This window comes from Momordica charantia (assembly GCF_013281855.1).
Source record: "Momordica charantia cultivar OHB3-1 chromosome 5 unlocalized genomic scaffold, Mcharantia_2.0 BLBB01000005.1, whole genome shotgun sequence".
Taxonomy (NCBI): domain Eukaryota; kingdom Viridiplantae; phylum Streptophyta; class Magnoliopsida; order Cucurbitales; family Cucurbitaceae; genus Momordica; species Momordica charantia.
The window spans coordinates 10995103-11016740 of record NW_028275163.1 but is presented as its reverse complement, the minus strand read 5'-3'; the positions used below and the strand labels follow the sequence as shown (position 1 = coordinate 11016740).

The window sequence follows — 21638 nt, the reverse complement described above, 5'->3', positions numbered from 1 at the left end:
AATAAATAAGTAATGAGATTGTTAAACTTGTATGGAGGAATGAGGTTGAATTTTTTAGAAGTGATTAAGTTTGAAGCTGAGTCCCACTATTTGATTCCATCAAAGAAACTTTTGATTCTCATTTCTTAATTCTCACCCTAAAGTAAATGGGGCCTAAGAGACATCATCTCTCTAAAGTTTCTCTAACCAATTCCTTGTCCTCCTAGAAGCATTTTCCTTTCCAAAAGGTGCCCACACACCATTTCTGTAGATCGAAGATAGCGTGGAAGATTTGTGCCGTCCAGATCATTTGTCATGCTTTTGTCATCAACTTCTTTATCAATCTTGTTGTCAATGTGACCACTGGTCGAGTTACTTTGTTTTGTGTAGGGTTGATGGTGTCATGATGATAAGGCTTCAAATTGTTGATGTGAATCGTTGGGTGTATCTTTCCATAAAGGTAATTATACTTGTAGGACGTCTTACCTACTTTCTGGATAATGTCAATCGGTCATTCGTATTTTTGCACCAAGCACTCGTCTTTATTCCCTTGAAAACTGTTCAGGTCACAACTTGATAAGCACTTGATCCATTTGCTTGAAACTCTAATGACATGCACTTCTTATCTACACTTTTTCATGTGTGTGGACGATTTCTTGAGATATGCTCGAGCCACTTCAGTAGAATGTCTAGTGAAGTTGTAGACTTGAGGGCTCTTCCCTATGTAGGGATGGTCAATCACGTGTAGTAACACAGATTGTCGCCCACTCACTATTTTGAAGGGAGTTCTCCCTATTGTTGCTCCTTTCTGGCCGTTGAAGCAAAATTGTGTCACATCAAGCATCTAAATCTAGTATCAAGTGACACATGTTGTTTTCGACTCGTCTCCACCTGTAATATGCATTTGATAGTATCTGGACCTCGTATCTAATTTCGAGAAGTACTTTGTCCCATGAAAGTTGGTGAAAAAGGTCTATAATGATAGACAAGGGGTACTTGTTGCAGACTGCGAGCTTATTAAGCGCACAATAGTCAATGCATAGATGAGTGCTTCCATCTTCCTCCTTAAAAAGGAACGGGGCTCTATACAGTGCTTTTATTGGCCGAGTGAACCCAACGTTCAATAATTCGTCGAGTTGCTTCCTTAGTTTAGACAACTCGAGAGGAAGGGGGCATACGGTAAGTATTCTTTGTGGACGATTTCACTCCTAGTAACCATTCAATCTCGTGGTATATCTCCCGTCTTAGAGGTAGAGTATTGGACAAACTATCTAACATCACATCTACATATGTGTTCATTACATGTTGGATGTCTCAAGGACCAATTCTTTGGTGCTATCATCTTCTACAACGGGAATGACTATGAATATTGGTTCGTCATGAGCGAGACCTTTCTTTAGTTGGAGTGCCGGTATAATCTTCATTCTGTCTGGTTGCTTGATACTTGTTTGGATAATAGTGGGGTTGGACCCCGTGACAAAGAGGCACTTAGTGAGTTGCATGGTAGGATTTTGTGTTCTAGGAGAAATTCCATTTCCAATGCTACGTCGAAACTCTCTTAACAATCTCCATGATTGGCACGACTGTTGAATTAACGACGTGGTTCTGTACCAGCATGACCATGTTACACTCTGAGTTGTATGTATGTATTTTTCATTTAACAATTTTATTGATTCTATTTACTAGTACGTAGTAAGAGAAAGGAGATGCGGTGGTAAGGAGGGAGAACTAAAGAAGTGGCGTTGTGATTTTGGATACGACCAAAAACAAAAACAAAACATTGGTGGTGTGTGTGTGTGGAAGCTGCTTTCTTTTAATCCAAATCTACCCTCTCATGAATTCTTCTCTCGTTTGCTTTCCCCTCCCAAAACCCAAACCAAATATCATTACGACTTCTTCTTCTTCTTCGCTCTCTCCTTCTTCAACCTCCGCCGAGTCTCTCAACCACAAATTCGGCCATAACGGCATCCACTTCCACGATTCTAGTGGCCTTCCCGCCGTCGACCTCACCGTCCGCAACGACAGCTCCCTACGCCTCCACATCTCCGACGCCCATCTCACTTCCTACAAACTGAAAATCTACAGGAAGCGCAACGGCTTTGAGGAAGTTTTCTTCACCACTCTCATCGCCAATGGCCCTAGAGGAGGCATCGCTCTTGTAATCAACAATGCCCCCTATTCCGCCGCCAACTCCTCTCTTCTCCTCTCTTCCGATTGGACTCTTAAGGATGTCGATTCCAATGCCATTTATACTCTACAGGTACGTACCTTCACCAATTTCGGCACTCCATCTTGGCTTTTCATTCTTTGTATTCTGAATCAATTCGTATCTCTCGTTAGAATAGCAATGTGTGGCTCAAATCTGGGCTATGTTTCCCCTCATCCTTTCAAGTATGTGGTCTGTTCGATCATTGGAAAAGTTATTGGCAATTCTAGAGAATTTTATGAACTGGATTTCAAACACATTTCATCTGTGTAGTATAGTTATGTTCCGGATATGATTATGATGTTATTTGGTAGTGATAGTATATCATCATCCATGTGTTCATATTAGACTCTAGAGGCTTCATAGTAACTGAAGATTTTGTTCTTATAAATTTGTAGTGTACTTCACTTCAGTTCTAAGTAATGAAGAGTTGAGAACCTCGTTTTCCCGGCATCGTTTTGTTGTAGGTGGAGTTAAGCCGCAGTAGCAAGGAAGTGCAGATTACTTACGTTGTCAATCTCTATTCAGAAAGTATGGCTACCGCCGTGATCGTGAGGAACACGTGACCGAAGCCGTTGACGCTAAAGAGCGCAATTCTAAGTCATTTCAAGTTCAAAAGACGAGATGGAGCAGCCATCCAGGGGCTTCAAGGATGCTCCTACTACACTCACCCATCTCTGTCTTCCCGTTTCGAAATACTGTCTCCAACGGAAGCAATTAAGGCCGACGACCTCGAGTGGTTCTCGTTCGGCTCCGAGCCTCAGGAAAAAGCAGGCTCATGGAGCCTCCAAGATGTGCCCTTCACCATGCTGAAGAACAAATTCAGCAGAGTGTATTGTTGGGTATTTTTTTCACATTGTGTGAAAAGCCCAACTTTAAGGCCCACATTGGCCATTAATGTTTTAGGGTTTATATATATATATATTACTAACCTAGCCGGTCAACCACAATTGAGGAGAGAGAGGGAAAGTATATGCACGCAGATTGAGGAGAGAAAACAAAAAATAAAAAGGAAAAGAAATTCATTCCGTACAGTAACGTTTTTTACACGATCGGAGGTCGATCCGTAGTCCGATCGATGTGAAATTTTGACAGCGTGTTCGTAACACGAGGGTCTTCAATCTGGACGGTGGAGATTTCTTTTGGAGCTGCCTACAATCAGATACAGTGGGTAGTTGGTGCCACTTTCTAAGTGAGATCTTTCTAATTTTCTTCCCCGGTTTATTCCCTTTGTTTGCCGAGATTTATTGTCTCGAGATATTATTATTGTATACCTCTAGTTGTTGCTAGGGAGAACTTGGTGTACCCATTATTGATTATAGTGGAGATTTTGACTTCGGTCCGTGGTTTTTTACTCCTCACATTGAGGGGGTTTTTTCACATTGATCCATAAATTTAAGTGTTTATCCCAACATGTATGCTGCCCCACGAGAGACTGAAGCCCATATATCACACCACACCTTCAAAGTATGAGACTCTTGATCCGGTAAAAGAAATAGCTACTGGAATGTATCACACCAAATCGACATAAAAGTGTTTTTTGCTCAATCAAGTGTTTGTTTTAACCCATGTACTTGATCGAAAAGCACTTTTATCAATCACATTTGACCAAAGTGCTTAGAGTTGAAAATACTTTTGCTAAAAGAACTCTCAAACACACACTAAATTTTGTCGGGCAGGTATATTTCAAGGATGAGAGCTGTTCTTCAGGGTGATAAGGATGGGGTTCGAAGACATGTACAAATCGAGCCCGGGTTCATCATCCAACAAGTATGGCAAAGACTACTTCATATGTAGTGGCCCTGCTTCCATGTTGGTTCTTGTGACTGTAAAACCTGGTGAAGAGTGGAGGGGGGCACCCAAGTGATGGAGCACGATAACTTGTAATTAATTTTCTCTCTTCAAAATCCACATTTTACCCAAATTCATTGTGAACATTACACCACATGATCAAGTACAACTAGCAGTCAAATTTTTTTCGAGTGCCAAAGCGAGCATAGTTTAGCGATAATTGACATATATCTTTGAGGGATAATACGGTTGAGAGACACGGAGATAACCTCTCTTTCTCTGAATCCATCTCTCTCTCTTGATAAATGCAAATGTAGGCATTGGGTAATCATCATTTTCTTCTTTTATTATTTATAAATATTACTTTTTTTACCCATAAATAATAATACAATAATTTGAGCTCACTACTCAAATCTCCACCATCCCATATTATATTAGGAAAAAAAAGAAAAGAAAATTATATCATGCTATTTTTTTTTACAAGTGTAGATATTGATGGGAATAATTTTTAGAGCGTCTGTAATAGGGCGAGCTTCCATGCAGCATTCACGAAGATCTACAAGAAAACTAAGAAAACGAACCATATTAAGGAGTAGAATGGATGACAGAAGAAAGATGTAGAAACTAAAAGAGAAAAAACGAGAGAGAAAGAAAGATGGAAAACTAAAAGAGAAAAAGATAGAGAGACAAGGGTTTTTTTTAATATTATTATATATTAAACTTATTTTTAAAATATTGTTATTTAATTAAAAATATTCGAAATATGGTAGTTTTCGAAACTTTTTTAAAAAATATGCTTGTTTTAAAAAACCAAAGGATGGTCCCACGTCTCAAAATGGTCCACATGTTAGATGGTCTACAAAACCCATCCCTAACCTTTTTTTAAAAGCCTACCCCACCACCAATCTTTTATTTCGCCGCCGCCGCCGCTTCGCTGTTCCGCCATCGGAGGATCGAGACCCTACAAAGAGTCAGGAGACACCAGCGGCACTACTAGTTCGTCGTCAGCCACATCGTGACCGGCGACGTCCCCATTGTGGAACGGATTACATCGATAGACTGTAAATTGACAGACTACCAACATTGTTCTCTAATTTATAATATTAATTTCCAATTTTGAACTAATATGGATAACTTCATGATTATATAAGAAAAAATAAAATATAAATTTTTGTTTATACCGCATAGGAATAGAATACAGTTTTAATAAAAAATTTTGTTAAATTAAAATACAAATTAATAAATTTTGATAAATTAATAAAAAAAAATAACAAAAATTAAAAAAATATAATAACAAAAATTAATAGATATGGTTAATAATAAATCTTATTTTAAAAATATAGTTAATATTATATTTGAGGGGATTTTTTTATTAATATAGTTAATAATAACTAGAGATTAAAGTGAATTTTTAGCTAATAAATATACCCAATCATTTGTATTTTAATTAAAAATATGGTATGTTTTGAAAACGTTATTGAACACTTATTCACTCAAAAAAAATAAAAAAAATTAATAAAAACCCTAAACAAAAATTAATGTGGTCGCCTCTTGAAGAGACGACCACGATTAATAAAAAAAAATGATATGGTCGTCTCTAAGAGACCATCTCCCAAATTTAAAAAAAATTTACGTGGCGCCCAACGTGGCGCCACGTTGCAAGAGACGACCACCCTTCACTTTTTTAAAACAACTATATTTTTAAAAAAAGTTTCAAAACATACCATATTTTAAATATTTTTAATTAAAATACAATATTTTTAAAATAAGTTTTATTATTAACTATATTAATAAAAAAACCCCAGTTTTTTTTTAATATAGTATATGATGGTGGACATTCTAATAGTTTTCAAAACAATGTCTTAACCAGTTGAGCTGAAATTGGTTGTAATATGAGATAATATCTTCGGAGTGCTGTTTTAGAAACTTAATTGCAAAAATGTCTAAAATTTTCTAATTTTACACTTTTAGATTTCTGTAGGTAGGATTTTATTTTAATTCTTACCCTTATTTATTGCTTTTAAATTTATTATAGTTTTTTTTTTTGTAAATATAAAAGATTTAATTTCATAAATTATTATCATAATCCTTCAATTATTGTGGGACCTATACTAATTTTCAACACAAATTCCTTAATTCACTCATTCAAAACCTTAATTTACTCATGTTGATTTTCCCTTAATTCACTCTCACATTGGTGCTTAATCTTCAAGGACAATTCAAAATCACATAAACATCTTTTGAAGCCTCAATAAACATGTATCTACATATTCAAAAAATATATCCAAATTCACAGTATATATTCATTTATATATCCGCATATATACATTCAAAATCACTATAGTATATATTCGCATATCTGCATATATACAAGTTGAGTTATAAGATATATTCTAATTAAACTCACTATAATATATATCCTCATATATAACAATAGTTCACACTAAATCAGAAATCGAAAACAACTGTTGGAATGCAAACCTTTCGATCAGGATAAACGGAGACGGACTGCTCTGGCGATGAAGAAAACCCGAGGCGGCCGGAGATGAAGGCACGCAGACGTCGGTCGAAGACGAAGGCAGGCAGAAACGACCGGAGAAGAAGGAAGGACGGAAATCTCCTTTCGAACAGGATAAACGGAGACGGATGACAGAAGAAAACGGAGCTGGTCGGAGAGGAAGGCAGATAGAGACGAACGGTCTGAGAGAAGAATGGACGGTCGGAGGAAGAAGAAAGGGCTTTCGAAAATGGATGGTTTTGGGGATTTTTTAGGTTTTCGGATTTTTTTTTTTTGGAAAGTATAATTAAGCATATTTTAAGGGATTTAAATTGTAACCTCCCAATTTACCATTTCTAAATTTAAAAAATTATCTAATATTGAGGTGTATCCATCAAATGATATACTAGTAATTTGTGTGATTGATACCCTCATAATTAGTGTTGTTTCATCACAAAAGTGTAAATTTTATACATTTCAATCCTTTTATGTAATTATGATTCCTAAATAGACTATCATATTTTAGCCTCATCAACGGACTCGAAACCCAAAGGTCGGCCTAGATCTAGCCCAAAGTCAAAGTTTGACCGGCTCGATCCAGTCCATCCAAAAAGACCTGATCCAATATAATCAAATATTATTATATATATTATATATATATACATATACACGCATATATTAATTATAATTGATTAGTATTTAAGATTATTCTTTTATGGGGTTCACATCCCTTTAAAAAAATTATATTAATAGAGTAGTAATATAATTTATTTCTTTAAAAACAAAATAAATTAAATTGTAAAACTATGATATGACAAAATTTATTGATAACTTTTTGAAAAAAATTGTAAAAAATATAAAATAAAAACACAATTTGTAATACTTATGGTTTGGAAAATTATTTAAAAAACAAAATTTTAATAATTAAAAAATTATTTATTATATGAGCCTATTTAAGTCCGATCCAAATGGTCAAGTTTGATTCAATTTTGACATATTAAATTAAGCTTATGGGTTGGACTATAAACCTAGATTTTAGTGGTTTAGCCGACTCAAGTTCGAGTTAAACCATGCCTGAGGTCTATAGGATTTTGGTCCGAGTTGAATTTAGGCATTTGCTCCTTTGAACCGAATATCAACGGTCTGGCCATGATGAAGGTGAATTGTATTATTATTTATGAGTAATAAATAATAAAAGCAAAATATAATGATTACTCAACGCATTCATTGCATTTATCGAGAGGGATGAATCCAGAGAGGTTATCTCCCTCAGCCGTATTACCCCTAAAAGACCAAGTGGCCATTGTTACACGAACTTATCACGGCATTAGCAGAGCCATCGCCCTCCACTTGGCCTCCCTCGACGCCAGAGTCCTCATCAACTACCTCTCCTACTCAACCGAAGCCCAACTCCTGGCTTCCCAAATCAACTCCTCCTCCCCCGGTCCCCGTCGTGCCGTCACCTCCAAGTCAACTCCTCCTCCCCCGGTCAACGGTGGCTATGTTTAGAATCCGAAAATTCAACCGCTGAGCTAAGCGATCATTGTATTTTGAAAATTCCTTACTTTTTTTTTTATTTTTCTCTTTTATTTGCTAACAAATTCAATAATGGTCGACAGTTTAATATTTTCAGAAAAAAAAAAGTGGATAAAACTTATATTTCTTGGGTGGCTGCTCCTATTCAATTTACCCCTAACAAATGGTGAAAAGTTACATTAACACTAGAAATGGCTGCCAAAATATTGGGTAATAAGTAAGTAAGGTTTTAAATGTTGAATTCCCAATTTCATTAAAATGTTGTTGATGTCGATGAATATTTTTGAAAAATTTATAAAAATAAAAAACTCGATATATATATATAGTACAACATGCAGAGGTGAGAGATCGAACTTAAAACCTCTTGATTGATTTGAGATATATGTCAATTACCGCTGAACTATGCTCGCTTTGGCACTCGAAAAAAATATTTAAATTAACAAAGAATCGTTTTACACTTTCTAAAGGTGTTTCGATAGTGATTTTGCTGGCAAAATCATTTTTGCCATTGTCAAAATCACTTCCATTTTCTACTTATGTTTGGTAAATAATATTGATGTTATGAAAGTATAAAATCATTTAAAATTGATTTTTTAGGAATGGTGATAATTTTAGAAAATCAATTATTTTTAAATCACATTTTTCAAAATCACTAATTCTATCATCATTCTCAAAATGCACTTTAAATAAATTGAAAATGACAACAGTGTTGACGAATATTTAATATCATGTTAACAGGCAATAGGCAACTTTTAAGAGGTGAAAAACTTATATGTCAATTGACAAGTTTTTTGTTAATAGAGACTCTTGCTGTGGATTAGATTAGAGTGTATTATTAGTTGCATTTGAGTAGTTCAAAAACCCATTATTAGAAAAATAAAGTTATCCAATCACGATAGCCACTCGATCCTGCAGCGGCAGAGCAACCACTGCGGGGACTATTCTTCCCTCAGGTGAAGCCATTGCAGGCAAATAGGGGAGATTGAGATTGATAAATCCTGTAATAAAAAAAAAGTAGCTATTCTGCTCATTGATCTATATTATATTATTAATGATACGATTCGTTTCAGAACACTTACTAGTTCAAGAACAGATCGTAATAGGTGCAGAGTCTATAGTCAAAAATCTTCTGGACTTTTCAACCAATTTCTACATTACATCTATTCTTACACATTTTCTAAATACACTACTCAGGATATACCTACAAATGATATACAATTTCTCAACGACTTTGGATGGCAGAAGCTGGTCCACTACTTCTTTGAAATTCAGATACAACCTCGGAGAAAAATAAAGGATAAAGAGTAATCTGTAAAGCTCGTAAGTTAATAAAAAAATAATATTGTAAAACTTCTTTGCATAGACAACTGAAGTTTCGAAGCTCTGCAAACAAACTTCAAAATAATAAATCATCTCATTTAAATTTCGTAAAATTGTTGAGCCACTAAAAAACTCCATAAATTTTCTCATGATAAACTTCTAACAACACGCATTTTCTAAATAAATTTGTTAATTGTTCTCCTGAAACATAAACAGAACTAGTAAAATACTTTCTAAAATCACTTTATAAAAACATATAGAATATCTTCTTTCAACCATAAAATAGGTTAAGAAAACTCAACATCGCATATGTACCCACGTTCAATTCTGGTCTACTGGCGCAGAGTAATCTTAATACGCACAGCAAAATAATTCTATTTCTGGTCCACTGGCATATAGTAATCTCAATATACACAGTAGAATAATTCTCTCAACGCGCGGAGTAAAATGGTCTAAAAAACCTTCTATTTCTGGGTATACTATAGAAACACATTCTTATAGCATACAGGTAGTCACCTGGATACAATAATATGGTGGTTGAAAACTTATTTCTACATAAAATTCTCAATCTCATCAATGGTTCTAAAATTCTTCTTTCCGTTCTTTCTAATAATTTTTCTTTCTCAAACCACTTCTAAAATATTTCTTTGTAACTTTCTCAAATCTTTCTTTCTAAGAACATCCCATAAAATTCTATTTCTCGAACTATTTCTAAAATCTTGATTTCATAAAAATTCCAAAACAATTTATGAAATCTTTCTTTCTAAACATTTCGTACAATTATCTAAAACATAAAACATTTCTAAATCTTATAAAATGCAGTTATTCTAAAAACATTTCTAAAATCGTTCTTTCTATCAACATTCAATAAACTTCAAACATTGATCTAGAATCATTAGAAATATTTCTAAATTCTCAGAGGCATTTGTAAATTCTCAGACAAACACATTTTATTTTGTTTAAATTTGAACGTTTCTTAAACTTCAAATATTTTTCAAAATTATCGGACATTTCTCTAAATTTTAAAAACATTTCTAAAATCTCAAACAACCAAATTTCAATACATACCTAATTCCAATTTAAATCTACAATTCTTTAAATTAAACCACAAAATTCCATCCACAACTTCATGCTCTCCCTACAATTCAATTACACATTTTTCTCTCTTATCTTCCTTACAAGTGGGACCCACATCCTTTCTCACGAATCTCCCAACATTTTCTTTTTCTTTCTTATTTAATTTAAACTCACACATTATCTCTCCTCTACTATTATATCTTCTTCCTTTAACCCATTCAACATTTTCTTTTTCTTTCTTATTTAATTTAAAACCATCGCTTTTTACTGAAACAAACCAATTTTTCCAAACCAATTTTTCCAGCCATCACAGCAAGAAAGTACAGAATCTCCTGCCCTTCTTTCTACTGCGGTACCAACCCCGTTTCTCTGCTAACAATACACTCTTCTTCTTTGCAAGGACCCAAAGGTTTAGATTCACAAATCCACCATTATCACAAAGTCATCCACCATCTGAAACAAAGTTCACAATTATTCTCATTTCTTAAAACTCTAAAATACTCACAACCTCAAATAAACTTGGGATTCACAAAACCCACAAATTAAACGAGTCTATATCCTAGAAATTCATGATTTAAAACTCCAAAACCTACCAAAATCAAGCTCCCAAAACTCAAACCAATTTCAAAACTCTTCCCTTCGTTCATTAGCCCAACACCTTCGATTTCTTTCTCTTCCCCTGTTTCGATTTACCCTCTATTTTGTTTTCCTTCTTTTCTTTTTGCTTTCTTCTTTTTTTTTTTCTTTTTTTTTCCTTACCACACATGTCCTTTTACACAACTCACACACATGCACCTATTTTCAAACCTATTTTTTTTTAACCAAAAATTGAAATTCTTGTTTTTTTCTTTTCTTTTTTAACTCAAAATTATGAAAACGCCCTTACAAATAAAGTCCTCGAAAATGGAGGAGCATATGTAAATTTTGGCTGCTACTTGTACTTGATCATGTGGTGTAATGTTCACAGTGAATTTGGGTAAAATGTAGATTTTGAAGAGAGAATTAATTACAAGTTATCATGCTCGATCACTTGGGCGCCCCTCCACTCTTCACCAGGTTTTATAGTCACAGGAACCAACATGGAAGCAGGGCCAGTGCATATGAAGTAGTCTTTGCCATACTTGTTGGATGATGAACCTGGGCTTGATACGTATATGTCTTCGAACCCCATCCTTATCACCCTGAAGAACAGCTCTCGCCCCTGAAATATACCGACCCAACAAAATTTAGCGTGTGTTTGAGAGTGCTTTAGTAAAAGTACTTTAGTAAAATGTGATTGATAAAAGCGCTTTGCAGTAGCTATTTCTTTTACCTGATCAAGAGTCTCATACTTTGAAGGTGTGGTATGATATATGGGCTTCAGTCTCTCAGCCGGTGGGGCGGCATAAACTCTGCTGAACTTGTTCTTCAACATGGTGAAGGGCACATCTTGGAGGCTCCATGAGCCTGCTTTTTCCTGAGGCTCAGAGCCAAACGAGAACCACTCGGGGTCGTCGGCCTTCATTGCTTCCGATGGAGACAATATTTCGAAAGGGGAAGATAGAGGCGGGTGAGCGCAGTAAGAGCAACCTTGAAGCCCCTGGATGGCTGCTCCATCTCGTCTTTTGAACTTGAAATGACTTAGAATTGCGCTCTTTAGCGTCAACGGCTTAGGTCCCGTGTTCTTCACGATCACGGCGGTCGCCATACTTTCTGAATAGAGAGTGACAACATAAGTAATCTCCATTTGCTTGCTACTGCGGCTTAACTCCACCTACAACAAAACGACGTCCGGAAAACGAGGTTTTTAACTCTTCATTACTTAGGATTTAAGTGAAATAGACTACAAATTTACAAGAACGAAATGTTCAGTTACTATGAAGCCTCTAGAATCTAATATGAACACATGGATGATGATATACTATCACTACCAAGTACTATCATAATCATGTCTGGAACATAAGATGAAATGTGTTTGAAATCAGTTAATAAAATTCTCTAGAATTGCCAATAACTTTTCCAATGATCGAACAGACCACATACTTGAAAGGATGAGGAGGAAACAGAGCCCAGATCTCAGCCAAACTTTGCTATACTAACTTTGCTATACTAACGAGGAATTGATTCATAATACAAAGAATCAAAAGCCAAGACGGAGGGCCGAAATTGGTGAAGGTACATACCTGCAGAGCATCAATGGCGTCGGAATCGACATCCTTAAGAGTCCAATCAGAGGAGGGGAGAAGGGAGGAATCGGAGGCGTCATTGATTATAAGAGCGATGCCTCCTCTAGGGCCATTGGCGGTGGGAGTGGTGAAGAGAACTTGCTCGAAGCCGTCGTGCTTCCAGTAGACTTTGGGTGTGTAGGATGTGAGATGGGCGTCGGAGATGTGGAGGCGGAGGGAGCTGCCGTTGCGGACGGTGAGGTCGACGGTGGGAAGGCCACCGGAGTCGTGGAAGTGGATGCCCTTGCGGCCAAATTTGTGGTTCAGAGACTCGACGGAGGTTGAAGAAGGAGAGAGCGAAGAAGAAGAAGCCCTAATGATGCTTGGTTTGGGTCTGGGGAGTGGAAAGCAAAGGAGAGAAGAAGCCATGGGAGGGGAGATTTGGATGAAGAGAAGGGGAAGGCATTTAACACCTTCCACACACACACCACCGCCAATATTTTGTTTTTTGGTTGGGATTTTGCTATTTTGTCCCTTATCCAATCACAATGCCCCTTCTTCCACTTCCACTTCCACTTCCATTTCTTTTTCCTACTACGAACTAGTAAATACAATCAATAAAAAAGTGTTTGGTGTTTTGTAAAAAAAAAAAAAAACAAAGGAACAAAAGGAATTTGGTTTTGGGAATCAATGGGCACGTGAGATAGTGTGGATTGTACCTGAAGAGTGAGGAGGGAAGAAGACTAAAGTTTAGTTTGTTCATGGGAAGAAGTGAAATTGGTAAGTAATTATGTTTGGGATTGTAGAAATTGGAATTTAATTGTCGGTTACTTTTTCAATCAGCTTATACGTTCATGAATACAAGTTAAAAGACACTCTATTTTTTACCTTGGATAAAGGTTTTATTTCTTTTTATTTATGGCAGAAACTTGAGGGAGAAGTGAGAATTTGTTGGGGTTGTTGGAGAAAGAAGATGAAAAGAATAAATATGAGTTTTCTTTTTGTTGAGGGGATTGAAGGTGTAACAGAAACTAAGTGGAAAGGGTTTCTTGGTCAAGAAAATAGAGAGAGAATGAAGGAAGAAGAAAAATTCATGGTTTTGAAGTAGGGGTGATCATCGGTAGTTCGGTCGGTCGGTTTTTGATAGATACCAAACTCCATAATAAAAATAAATTTGATGGTGTTTCTAAAATGCAGAGTTGTAATAGAGATGGTATGGGGGAAGAGAGAAAAAGAGGAGCACGAAGAAGGAAGAAGAAGAAAGAAAGGTGGAGAGAGAAAATGCGAAAAAAGTTAGTGTGGCTAAGAAAGTGCCACTGAGGAGATTCACGTGAAAATTTTAACTTGATTTTTTTTTCTATTTTTCCTTTTCAATATCTATCTCTTCTTTCAATATTTCTCTCTCTCTCTTCCCCACCGTCTCTCTCTCTTCTAGTTTTACCTCTTTCTTTCTCTCTCATTTTTTCTCTTTTAGTTTCTACATCTTTCTTCTACCATACGTTCTACTCTTAGTTATGTTCTTTTTCTTAGTTTTCTTGTAGCTCTTCTTGAATGCTGCATGGTTACTCTTGAGGGATTTTTTTTTTTCAATAAGTCAGTCCGTGCATTGGTTTTGTTGGTACTGGATGAGCCGACCGACTGATTAGTCGATTTTCTATTTGAAAAAACCGACGTCGACCGATTCATCTCATCAACCAACCGACCGACGTCGATTCGGTCGGATCGGTTTTTCGACCTTGCTTACTCATCCCTACTTTTTTGTATTTTTCTCTTTTATTTACTAACAAATTCAATAATGGTCGACAATTTAATATTTTCTGAAAAAAAAGGGGATAACTTATATTTATTGGGTGGGTGCCCTAAAAAATGGTCAAAAGTTACATTAACTCTAGAAATGGTTGCCAAAATATTGGGTAATAAGTAAGTAGGGTTTTGAATGTCCAAGTCTTAATTTCATCAAAATATCAATAAAATGTAGATGTCGATGGATATATCTGAAAAAGTTATAAAAATAAAAAACTCGAATATATATATATATAGTATAACATGTGGAGGTGAGATATCGAACTTAAATTGGAGATATATGTCAATTACCACTAAATCTCTTGATTAGAGATATATGTCAATTACTGAATTATCCTTGCTTTAGCACTCGAAAAAAATATTTAAATTAACAAATAATCGTTTTATACTCTCTAAAGGTTTTTGGGTAGTGATTTTGCAGGCAAAATCATTTTTTCCATTATCAAAATCACTCCCATTTGTTTGGTAAATAATATTGATGTTATAAAAGTATAAAAAAATCATTTAAAATTGATTTGGAAGGAACGATGATAATTTTAGAAAATCAATTATTTTTAAATCTCATTTTTCAAAATAACTTATTCTATCATCATTCTCAAATACACTTTAAATAAATTGAAAATGATAATAGTGTTGACGAATATTTAATATAGGCCACTTTTAAGAGGTGAAAAACTTGAACTACGTTCGGTTTGGCAACTTATATGTCAATTGACAAGTTTTTTATTTATAGAGACGGAATAAGATTAGAGTATATTATTAATTGCATTTGACTATTCAAAAACCCATTTTTAGAAAAATAAAGTTATCCAATCAAAATTTACTCATAAAATAATAATAATAATAAATAAATAAAGAGATGGTTACAAAGGCAAGGAAATATTTAAACGCTCAAATTAAATTATCCTTCTTTCGTTTTTTAGTTGAGTGAGAGTTGCTCAAAACAATTGTCCAAGATTCCAAATCCAAAACACAAAACAATACAGCACAGCACAACACATCGGACAAATCTCAAAGAAACTAGACGATGCCGCCATTGACGAGCAAGAGCTGGCCATTGATCCACTCACCGTCGTCGGAAGCCAAAAAGCCCACCAAATAAGCCACGTCCGTCGGATACCCAAGCCGCCCCAACGGACACTTTTCTATCACCTTCTTCACTGCTTCCTCATCCATCCCTCCGTACAACATGTCTGTCGCCGTCGCTCCCGGCGCTACGCAGTTCGCCGAAATCCCCGTCCCTCTCAGTTCCTTTGCCAGAGTCTTCGTCATCGCCTCCACCGCCGCCTTCGACGCCGTGTACGCCCCTATTCCCGGCGACGGTGCCGCCACCGCTGACGACGAGATCATTATAATCCGCCCCCCACCGTCGCCTTTCACTCTCTTTGCCGCTTCTTTACAGCACAGGAAACTCCCCATTGCGTTCACACTAAAAATATACTCACCCACCTCAATTTAAGCTTCACTAATTGAGAGTAAAAAGCAAAATTTTGACATTTGAAAGTACAAAATAGTATTCTAGAATAGAGAAGACCTGAAAATTCGGTCGAAAATCTCCAAAGATGTATCTGCAATATATGGATATGTAGGATCCCAAATTCCGGCAGAGTTGACCAGGATATGGACTGGGGACCCGAATGCCTCCTCGGCAGTGTCGAATAGGGCCTTCACTTCGTCTGGCTTAGACACATCTGCCTGACACGTAACGGCTCGGGGGTAGCTCCCCGCGATGTCGGCTGCAGGGGAGGAGTTGATCTCGGCAGCAACACGACTGGCTGCAGCCGAACTGGATAGGTAGTTTACTACAACTCTGGCGCCAAGAGCAGCAAGGTGGAGGGCGACGCCTCGGCCAATGCCACGAGAGGCGCCAGTCACGATAGCCACTCGATCCTGCAGCGGCAGAGCAACCGCTGCGGGGACTATTCTTCCCTCAGGTGAAGCCATTGTAGGCAAACAGAGGAGATTGAGATTGATAAATCCTGTAATAAAAAAAGTAGTTATTCTGCTCATTGATCTATATTATAATAGAACAGTGCCAGCTTGTGAATAGTATAATCACATTCAGGAGACCAGAGAAACTCATTAATAAAGTCCTCGAAAATGGAGGAGCATATGTAAATTTTGGCTGCTACTTTACTTGATCATGTGGTGTAATGTTCACAATGAATTTGGGTAAAATGTGGATTTTGAAGAGAGAAAATTAATTACAAGTCATCATGCTCGATCACTTAGGCGCCCCTCCCCTCTTCACCAGGTTTTATAGTCACAGGAACCAACGTGGAAGCAGGGCTAGTGCATATGAAGTAGTCTTTGCCATACTTGTTGGATGATGAACTTCGACTTGATACGTATATGTCTTCGAACCCCATCCTTATCACCCTGAAGAACATCTCTCGCCCCTGAAATATACCGACCCGATGTTTTAACAAAATGGACACCGAAAACCGACCATGTCAGTTCGATCGGTCGGAAAATATTTTTTTTAACCTTCGTGCAAACCGATCGTCAACCGACAGTTCGGTCGGTCGATTTTGGTCAGTTTTTGATAGATAACAAACTATATAACAAAAGTAATTTTGATGGCGGTTGTGTGACTAAAATGCAGAGTTCTAATGGAAAAGAAGAGAGAACGAGGGGAGCACGAAGAAGGAAGAAGAAGAAAGAAAGGTGGAGAGAGAAATTGAAGAGTGGGAGGGAAAAAAAGAGGGAAACAGACAGAAATTAAAAAGATAAGAAAAAAGTTAGTGTAACTAAGAAAGTGGGAGTGGGAATGGGTGGAGTGGAAAAGTGTGTAAAAAATAGAATATAATAATAAATAAAGTCAAAGTAACATAAATATATGTGTGGCAGGAGATTCACGTGAAAATTTTAACTTGATTTTTTTTCTTTTTTTTCCTTTTCAATATCTATCTATTTTTTCAATATTTCTCTCTATCTCTCTTTCCCCACCCTGTCTCGGGGTTCTTTTTTATTAATATAGTTAATAATAAAACTCATTTTAAAAATACTGTATTTTAATTAAAAATATAATATGTTTGGAAATTTTTTTTAAAAATATAATTGTTTTAAAAAAGTGAAGGATGGTCTATCTTTTTGACCATACAACGTGGCGCCACACATAAATTTTTTTTAAAATTTGGGAGATGGTCGTCAGAGACCATCTCATTTTTTTTTATTAATCTTGCAAGATACAACCACATTAATTTTTGTTTAGGGTTTTTATTAATTTTTTTTTTATTTTTTTGAGTGAATAAGTGTTTAATAACGTTTTCAAAACATACCATATTTTAAATATTTTTAATTAAAATACAAATGATTGGGTATATTTATTAATTTATTAGCTAAAAATTCAGTTTAATCTCTAGTTATTATTAACTATATTAAAAAAAAATCCCTTAAATATATTATTAACTAAATTTTTAAAATAAGTTTTATTATTAACTATATTTATTAATTTTTTTATTATATTTTATTATATTTTGTTATTTTTTTTATTAATTTATCAAAATTTATTAATTTGTATTTTAATTTAACAAAATTTTTTATTTAAACCGTATTCTATACTTATGCTGTGTAAACAAAAATTTATATTTTATTTTTCTGTAGTCTGCCAATTTACAGTCTATCGATCTAATCCGTTCCACAATGAGAACGTCGCCGACTACGATGTGGCTGACGATGAACTAATGGTGCCGCTAGTGTCTCCTGACTCTCTATAAGGTCTCGATCCTCCGGTGGCGGCGGCGGAATAAAATATTAGTGGTGGGGTTTAATGGTGGGATAGACTTTTAAAAAAAGGGTTAGGGGTGGGTTTTGTAGATGGTCTAGAGATGACCATCTAACACGTGGACCATTTTGAGACGTGGTCGTCTTAGAGACGACCATCTCAGATGGTCGTCGACCACGTTCAAAATGGTCAAATTTTAATAAACCATGCAACGTGGCATCCGGCGTGGTGCCACGTTGCATGGTTGTCTCTGGAAGAGACGACCACAAGGGATGGATAACCATCTTTTGGTTTTTTAAAACAACCATATTTTTAAAAAAAGTTTCAAAAACTATCGTATTTCGAATATTTTTAATTAAATAACAATATTTTTAAAATAAGTTTAATATATAATAATATTCAAAAAAAACCCAAAAAAAACTATACAATACAACTTTTTTTTTCTTTTTTTTTTGTGCAACAAAGGTAAAGATGGAACCTCTGACATGTAGAAGTGAAGAGTAAGATGTCTTAACCGATTATATTCCTCTGGGCAGATTTTATGATAAATAATGTAGTCATTTTTTAATTAAAATTATTTTTACTCTCTTTTTTAATTTAATTTTTTATATGTTTAATTTTTTTATATGTTTAATTTTTCGGTTTGATGTTTATTGTTAATTAAACATTAACGTCTTGTATATTTATGAAGAAACTAAAATGAAAATCAATTATAACAGAGGCCTTTTTTTTTTTTTAGTTTATAATGATTTGTCTATAATCAGAAACCTATTGGTGTTGTTTGTGAGAATAGATTTTATAATAAATAATGTAGATCATTTTTTAACCTGAGGGCAGAGGTTTGACTTGACTGAGCAACATCTCAACTTTCGATTTGATTTTTCACGGAAGCGATTTCATACTCTTTCTTCAACTGTCGTCATCAATGCAGCGTGTTTCCTTTCAATTTTAGCCATTCTTTCTTTCGTGCTGCTTGCATCAACCATTATAAAAGACATCACATCGATTTCTAGAATTTTCTCCAATTGAACAGAGGAAGGAGCGGACTCTGTGAATAAAAGGTTCTCCTTCATAACGATCCCAACTTGAACAGGTTTCTTCATCTGCTGCAGTATTTTGTTGGCAACAGCTGGAGGAGTTTGATTTTCTTTTAGCCGGATTTCTTTTGAACGACTACGGGTGATCGGTCCTATGTAGGAGTCGCTTGGAGCAGAAGTACTTTATGCAGAAGTTTTTTTATACGTCTTGTTTCTTTTTCTTTTTCTTTTTTTATTTTTAGAGAAGTCTGATTCTTGAGAAAGAGATGAGAGGTAGAGATGGTCCCATCGGGCGTGACAATTTGTTCACACGAGATCTCAGGAGAAATTATATATCGTGGAGTTGAACTTTTATATTATTTGTATGTATTGTATAGTAGATTAATATCTAATATTTATCCTCTGATTCTTTCTCTCGAACTCGATGTGAAGATTGAGATGTTGTTCTTGAATTTGGATCGAAGTTACATGTTCTTCGAAAGTCTTCAAGTCTTCAAGTTGATCTTCAAATGTTCAAGTCTTTAGAGTGTCTTCAACTTGGTGTGAATTCCCCCAATTCTAAAATTCTGAACCCGTCAAAATGGAGGAGACTCCTAATAGGGGTTTCCATATGTTTTTGGCTTTGGATAATTTTGGTCCCAGCCCAATTCTTTAAGTGAATTTAAATTTAGTTAAATTTAAATAATAATCCACCTAGTCTCATGTTAATTTGAGTTTTGGGCCAAATTTATGAACCAAATTGATTCCAGACCCAAATCTCATAGGACTCAATTAAACCAATTTAATCCAAGGACCCAATGAAATACATGTGACATATTTCAATTGTCAATTTATCTTTAATTAGGGTTAATATGTAATTCATCCCTGAACCCAAAATTTGTGGTTCTACACTGACCCAATTAACAAGCACACACGTTTCTTCATTTTTTTTGTGTTAATTGCATTTATGAAAGTGAAAATTTAACATCCTTTGAATCTTCAAAATTTCCTACACTTCCGTTTCCATCACATATCTATCATTTGTGTAAGAAGTAAAAAAAAAAACCATACAATTTTATGTGGTTGCACTAAAAAATGAGTTATAGAAAATCTAGTAAGAAAATATTCGTTGCTTTCCCAACTCAAACTATCATATTTTTCAACCAATCAAAACTTGTCACACCCCATATTATATTGAAACTAAATGCCACATTATCACACTCGTTTGAAATATTTGTAGAAAAAATTCCACATTGAACTTTTATTATTCTTCACTAATGATGCGGACATTTGTCATTAGATAAACTTTAATAAAAATAAATAAATAAAAATGAAAATTTTAAAAGTAATTGTGATTTTGAACGATTGGCGGAGGGAAGAGGAGATGGGGACGTTGGTTTGAATAATTCTGATGGTTGCTAAGTGAACTATCATAATCTGCCGACAGAAAAATAAATAAAAATAAAATAAAGTAGAAAAAGAAAAAAAATACTCATAAACATCACCATACTACTGCTAGTTCATACAGTTCTGCAATTATTATTATTTTTCCTCTCTTTCTCTTCTCTTCCCTTTGCTCTTGCTTCCTTTCGCCATTGATTACTGCCCGAATATGGTGTCGGTTACCAGCGAATTCGAGCAAGACGATTGTTCTAACCTTGGAGCCTTTCAGTTTACTTCCGATCTCGACGATGACGACCTCTGTTTGTCCCAGACGACAAAGGTATGCATGTCGTTTTAAAAGCCATTGCTCTGTTTTTCTTTCCTGCTCTGTTTCGTGACTAGTACCAACCAATGTTGAGGTTCATATGATGCATTCATTCAGGAAGTTGATGTAAGCTTGGAGTGGCTTTCAGCATTTGTGGAAGAATGCTTATCAACCAAAGGAAGCAGCCTCCCCCTCCCAACACCATCCACACGCGTCAACAACCCCCCATCGGTCCCTTCTTCGAACTCGCCATTGACCAACTTCTCCACGGTCCTCGGCAAGGCCAGAAGTAAGAGAAGAAGACGGGTGGCACCCAAAATGAGCATTCACCATCTCATCGGTCGACGTCTCCGTCATTCATTACAGTCAACCACCTCCACCTCCTCCTCGGACTCAGACTCAGACTCAGACCCTCTTTTGCTCCAACAGACCTACTGGTTGGCCGAGAGCGAGCTCTTGCTTCCTCATAAGGCGGCGGGAGAAGAGGAAGAAGAAAGAAAGAAGGCGGTGGTGGACATGGACATGGATGAGAGAGATACAACAATCAAGACCTTGAAGATGGAGGGTGGAGGGAGTGGGAGGAGATGCAGCCATTGTCAGGCACAGAGGACTCCACAGTGGAGGGGTGGGCCATTGGGACCAAAAACATTATGCAATGCATGTGGAGTTAGATACAAGTCTGGGAGATTGCATCCAGAGTATAGACCAGCCAACAGCCCTACTTTTGTGAGTTTCTTACATTCCAATTCCCACAAGAGAGTTATGGAGATGAGAATGATGAATACCTCATCCTCTTCTTCTACTTCTACAACCTATCATTACTCTACATAGAGA

General features: G+C 35.9%; 3 protein-coding genes and 1 pseudogene across 5 annotated transcripts; 2 read left to right on the top strand and 2 right to left on the bottom strand.

Moving 5' to 3' along the window:
• The first annotated feature begins 886 nt into the window (after positions 1-886).
• On the top strand, positions 887-4072 carry LOC111022907 (photosynthetic NDH subunit of subcomplex B 2, chloroplastic-like; annotated as a pseudogene). The gene is made up of 4 exons (XR_015790926.1): positions 887-2239; positions 2653-3022; positions 3586-3667; positions 3872-4072. The product of XR_015790926.1 is annotated as a photosynthetic NDH subunit of subcomplex B 2, chloroplastic-like (transcript).
• Positions 4073-11320: 7248 nt separating this feature from the next.
• On the bottom strand, positions 11321-13394 carry PNSB2 (NDH-dependent cyclic electron flow 1). Its single transcript, XM_022300191.2, has 3 exons — positions 12569-13394; positions 11719-12159; positions 11321-11607 (listed from the first exon to the last, which is right to left on the bottom strand). Exons 1-3 carry the CDS (start codon positions 12977-12979, stop codon positions 11413-11415), a joined length of 1047 nt encoding a protein of 348 aa, XP_022155883.2. The 5' UTR covers positions 12980-13394; the 3' UTR covers positions 11321-11412.
• A 1837-nt stretch (positions 13395-15231) lies between these two features.
• On the bottom strand, positions 15232-17097 carry LOC111022892 (NAD(P)-binding Rossmann-fold superfamily protein). 2 transcript variants are annotated; one of them, XM_022300190.2, is made up of 3 exons: positions 16562-17097; positions 15888-16332; positions 15232-15782 (listed from the first exon to the last, which is right to left on the bottom strand). In XM_022300190.2, the coding sequence occupies exons 2-3, from the start codon at positions 16295-16297 to the stop codon at positions 15374-15376; spliced, it is 819 nt and encodes a 272-aa protein (XP_022155882.1). In that variant the 5' UTR covers positions 16298-16332; positions 16562-17097; the 3' UTR covers positions 15232-15373. The 2 variants fall into 2 exon arrangements, with proteins under 2 accessions (XP_022155882.1, XP_022155881.1); XM_022300189.2 differs by having other exon boundaries at positions 15888-17097.
• A 3576-nt stretch (positions 17098-20673) lies between these two features.
• On the top strand, positions 20674-21635 carry LOC111022904 (GATA transcription factor 12). The gene is made up of 2 exons (XM_022300209.2): positions 20674-20819; positions 20922-21635. Exons 1-2 carry the CDS (start codon positions 20709-20711, stop codon positions 21633-21635), a joined length of 825 nt encoding a protein of 274 aa, XP_022155901.1. The 5' UTR covers positions 20674-20708.
• Positions 21636-21638: the final 3 nt, after the last annotated feature.

Bases quoted from the DNA above. Each gene is read 5' to 3' on its own strand.
- LOC111022904 (XM_022300209.2), top strand. From the start codon at position 20,709: ATGGTGTCGGTTACCAGCGAATTCGAGCAAGACGATTGTTCTAACCTT. The intron at 20,820-20,921 runs GTATGCATGTCG...GCATTCATTCAG, and splicing joins GTTTGTCCCAGACGACAAAG to GAAGTTGATGTAAGCTTGGA.
- LOC111022892 (XM_022300189.2), bottom strand. From the start codon at position 16,363: ATGAGCAGAATAACTACTTTTTTTATTACAGGATTTATCAATCTCAAT. The intron at 15,783-15,887 runs GTCTTCTCTATT...GTATATTTTTAG, and splicing joins ATTTTCGACCGAATTTTCAG to TGTGAACGCAATGGGGAGTT.
- PNSB2 (XM_022300191.2), bottom strand. From the start codon at position 12,979: ATGGCTTCTTCTCTCCTTTGCTTTCCACTCCCCAGACCCAAACCAAGC. The intron at 12,160-12,568 runs GTATGTACCTTC...GTTTTGTTGTAG, and splicing joins ACGCCATTGATGCTCTGCAG to GTGGAGTTAAGCCGCAGTAG. The intron at 11,608-11,718 runs GTAAAAGAAATA...GGTATATTTCAG, and splicing joins AGTATGAGACTCTTGATCAG to GGGCGAGAGCTGTTCTTCAG.